Below are 5000 nucleotides of genomic sequence, written 5' to 3'. Positions count from 1 at the left end.
CTGCCCAGCGAACCAAAGCCCAATTGATGGAAATTCTAAATTAGATGTGAACAAACAGAGGCCGTATACATTTCGCATGCTTCATATCTGAATTTCCGCTACTGTCAGAAATGTGGCAAGCAATTATAGCAGAATGTGCGTAAAACCTGTCTGAAAATGGCTATTTCATGTAAACTAATGAAACATTTGCTGGCTGTGGCAACAATTTTGAAAGAGTAGCCTATAGTTTGCAACATATTGAAAAAATGAACTGAACTAGTTCATTTTTTGGAGTTGTGAACTTCGTTCATAATTTGGAATTATGAACTATGAACTGAACTAGTTCATTTTAAAATTTGTGAACGATGAACTGAACTTGTTCATGTAGAAAGTGAACTTTCCCAACACTGGGTACCGACCCCTGTACTTTTACCGGTACCGACCGAATCACGTCGGTATTACCGGGTATTGCTTCACGTGAAATTGAATGGTGCTAAATTTCGGTACTTTCATGTGCATCAGGAGCGGAGTGCGTCATCTGGCGTCATGTCTGAGTGTTGGCTAACGTTATCTTGGTCTCAAAAACGAAAGTGAATAGGCTAACTTGATATGCACCATTTAAGCCTGCATGTATTGCACCAAGAGCAAGCATAAATTAATCAAAATAGTAGGCCTATCCCTGGTAAGAACTTAAAATAAAACTGAGAGTTGATGGAGTGCAATGAAATGCACCCATCTTCTGAATGGCGAGTGAGCTGGATCCATTCAAAACGGTAAAACAGGACTTTAAATAGTTCAAAGCATATGTGACAGAAAAATGTTTGAATGCTATTGAAATGTATCATGGCTAGATGATAATGATGTCTTAACAGCATTAATAATATCTAGGCTATTTGCCAAATACTCGCAGTAGCCTATTTGTCGTGACAGCAGTTGCTCTAAGGATATTGACTGTAGCCTTTGCGTTTGCTGTGCTGCTCCAAGCAGTCGAGATGGTCATAAAAGAATAGAAATGTCCTAACCGCGACTCGAGCAAACATTAACGATACAATTCGTTTAATTTCATTGCTGTCAATTGGAGTGTCCTGACAGCAAGCAACGCGAGCAGCGCGATATTTTGAGAGAACTTTTGTTGTTGGCATACTACGATTTCTATTTTCTCTCTGTCGCTCGCTTTGCTCTGTTATTTTGAATGAGAAATATGACTCATTAAAACGGCATATTTAACGGATTCACTCCCCCGATGCAATGCTATTTGATTATACACGTTGTAGGCCCACGCAACAGTTTGCTGGTTAGCCTACACAGTTAACCTGACAGGCAGACTATGCGTTGCGTTTCAGGTGGAACAATGCGCTGCATCAAGACGAGCTATAAGTTCAAATTCACGACGGCATGGAATGTTTTATTAGTCAAAGGATAACCGAACGACCAAACTCGCCAGACTACTACTCACGTTAGAAACTGACTGAAACGAAGTAATTTAAACAACAGAACTGGTAAGGAGTGGATAATAACCTACCCAGATAGCAAAATGTAGCCTATTTGTCCCGGATCCGCCAGGATTTCCAAACTGTGGAACGCATACCACCTACCTGCTTCTAGGAGATGAAAAGGGCTATGGCGGAGACTGAGAGGTGTTAAAAAATTAACTTTTAAAATATGTTGTAATTAATTAATGAATAAATGAATAACTTCTAAACCATTTGTAAACTCTATAGTATATGTTTTCATTAAAAAGGGGCGGCTTATTAAACATGATGCCTGGCATACCGCTGACCTAGGCTACTGTTAAATTGCACAAAACAAAGATGGAAGGATTGCTTTTTTCATGAACATGGCCTAAAATAGCTAAATCATCATATAACCCAATGGACTAATTATTTGCTCTATGTTTGGGTTTGATGGAGTCTGTTTAAAAAAACTTTCACTATCCATTGTTCATATTCATACTTAAGAAATGAGAGGGGTTTGTATTGTGTTAAAAACATTTTCAATGTATAAATTTGATTTTGTGCAACTTGTAGTTGATACAAACAAGGTGTTACAGAATCAGTAAGGATAAGGCACCGAAAAAAATACCGTTGAATACCGACACCGAACCTCAGGCACCGGCACCTGTACCGATATCGGTACCCAACCCTAGTGGCCGTGCACACACACACACAATCACAGACACAAATACACACAAACACACAAACACACAGTCAGACACACACAACAAGGGCAGGGTGAGCGAGGCAGCCTGCGACACACACACACACACACACACACACACGCTCTCTCACATACACAGGGCCAGAGTAGCATTCTGCACCACACACACACACACACACACACACACACACACACACACACACACACTGTCTCACACACACACACACGCTCTCTCACATACACAGGGCCAGAGTAGCATTCTGCACCACACACACACACTGTCTCTCACACACACACAGACATACACACACACACTGTCTCACACACACAGACACACACACACACACACACACACACTCTCTCACATACACAGGGCCAGAGTAGCATTCTGCACCACACACACACACACTGTCTCACACACACACAGACACAGACACAGACACAGACACAGACACAGACACACACACTGTCTCACACACACAGACACAGACACACACACACACACACACACACACGCTCTCTCACATACACAGGGCCAGAGTAGCATTCTGCACCACACACACACACTGTCTCACACTGTCTCACACACACACACACACACACACACTGTCTCACACACACAGACACAGACACACACACACACACACACACACGCTCTCTCACATAAACAGGGCCAGAGTAGCATTCTGCACCACACACACACACACACACACACACACACACACACACACACACAGACACAGACACAGACACAGACACAGACACAGACACAGACACACACACACACACACACACACACACACACACACACACACACACACACACACACACACACACACACACACACACACACACACACACACAAACACACACACACACACACACACACACACACACACACACGCTCTCTCACATACACAGGGCCAGAGTAGCATTCTGCACCACACACACACACACACTGTCTCACACACAGACACACACACACACACACTGTCTCACACACACACACACACACACACACACACACACACACACACTGTCTCACACAGACACATACACACTGTCTCACACACAGACACACACACACACACACACACACGCACACACACACACACACACACGCAGACGCACCTTGCGGAGCAGGGTGCGGGGGAAGTTTCCGAGGGCGAGGGTGGCGGCCTGTCCTGCGCGCAGCACCCTGCAGCTGGAGCGGTTCCTCTGCATGCTCAGCACCCGCAGACGCAGGAACCGCCCGTCATCCGTCGGGCCCACCACCAGACGCTCCCCCTCCCCACACACACCGCTGCAGAGGAGAGAACACACATATTACACACACACACCACCAGACGCTCCCCCTCCCCACACACACCGCTGCAGAGAGAACACACACATTACACACACATATATTACACACACACACACACACACCACCAGACGCTCCCCCTCCCCACACACACCGCTGCAGAGGAGAGAACACACACATATTATACACACACACATCACCAGCCGCTCCCCCTCCCCACACACACCGCTGGAGAGAGAACACACACATTACACACACATATTATACACACACACACACACACACCACCAGCCGCTCCCCCTCCCCACACACACCGCTGCAGAGGAGAGAACACACATATTACACACACATATATTACACACACACATATTATACACACACACCACCAGACGCTCCCCCTCCCCACACACACCGCTGCAGAGGAGAGAGAACACACACACATATTACACACACACCACCAGACGCTCCCCCTCCCCACACACACCGCTGCAGAGGAGAGAACACACACATTACACACACATATTATACACACACACACACACACGCCACCAGCCGCTCCCCCTCCCCACACACACCGCTGCAGAGGAGAGAACACACACATTACACACACATATTATACACACACACACACACGCCACCAGCCGCTCCCCCTCCCCACACACACCGCTGCAGAGAGAACACACACACACACATATTATACACACACACACACACATATTATACACACACACACACCACCAGCCGCTCCCCCTCCCCACACACCGCTGCAGAGGAGAGAACACACACACACACACACACACACATATTATACACACACACACACCACCAGACGCTCCCCCTCCCCACACACACCGCTGCAGAGAGAACACACACATATTATACACACACACATTATACACACACACCACCAGCCGCTCCCCCTCCCCACACACACCGCTGCAGAGGAGAGAACACACACATTACACACACACATATTACACACACACACATTACACACACATACCACCAGCCGCTCCCCCTCCCCACACACACCGCTGCAGAGGAGAGAACACACACACACATATTATACACACACACACACACACACACCACCAGACGCTCCCCCTCCCCACACACACCGCTGCAGAGGAGAGAGAACACACACACATACATATATTACACACACACACACATCACCAGCCGCTCCCCCTCCCCACACACACCGCTGGAGAGGAGAGAACACACATTACACACACATATTATACACACACACACACACACACACACACCACCAGCCGCTCCCCTCCCCACACACACCGCTGCAGAGGAGAGAACACACACACACATATTACACACACACACACACACACATATTACACACACACATATTACACACACACACACACACACACACACACACATATTACACACACACATATTATACACACACACACACACACACACACACACATATTACACACACACATATTATACACACACACACCACCAGCCGCTCCCCTCCCCACACACACCACTGCAGAGGAGAGAACACACACACACATATTACACACACACACACACA

The 5000-nt window shown here is 46.9% G+C and overlaps 1 protein-coding gene across 1 annotated transcript in view; it reads right to left on the bottom strand.

Annotated features, from left to right (window-relative positions):
- The window catches only part of LOC134082808 (GTP-binding protein 2-like), a 17772-nt gene that overhangs the window by 2469 nt on the left and 10303 nt on the right, over window positions 1-5000 (bottom strand). Inside the window, exon 10 of the mRNA XM_062538803.1 lies at window positions 3268-3439. Within this exon, the coding sequence (XP_062394787.1) occupies window positions 3268-3439 (172 nt within the window). The remainder of the gene's footprint in view (window positions 1-3267; window positions 3440-5000) is intronic.

This window comes from Sardina pilchardus, chromosome 1, assembly GCF_963854185.1.
Source record: "Sardina pilchardus chromosome 1, fSarPil1.1, whole genome shotgun sequence".
Classification (NCBI taxonomy): domain Eukaryota; kingdom Metazoa; phylum Chordata; class Actinopteri; order Clupeiformes; family Clupeidae; genus Sardina; species Sardina pilchardus.
This window is presented reverse-complemented; position numbering and strand designations above follow the sequence as displayed.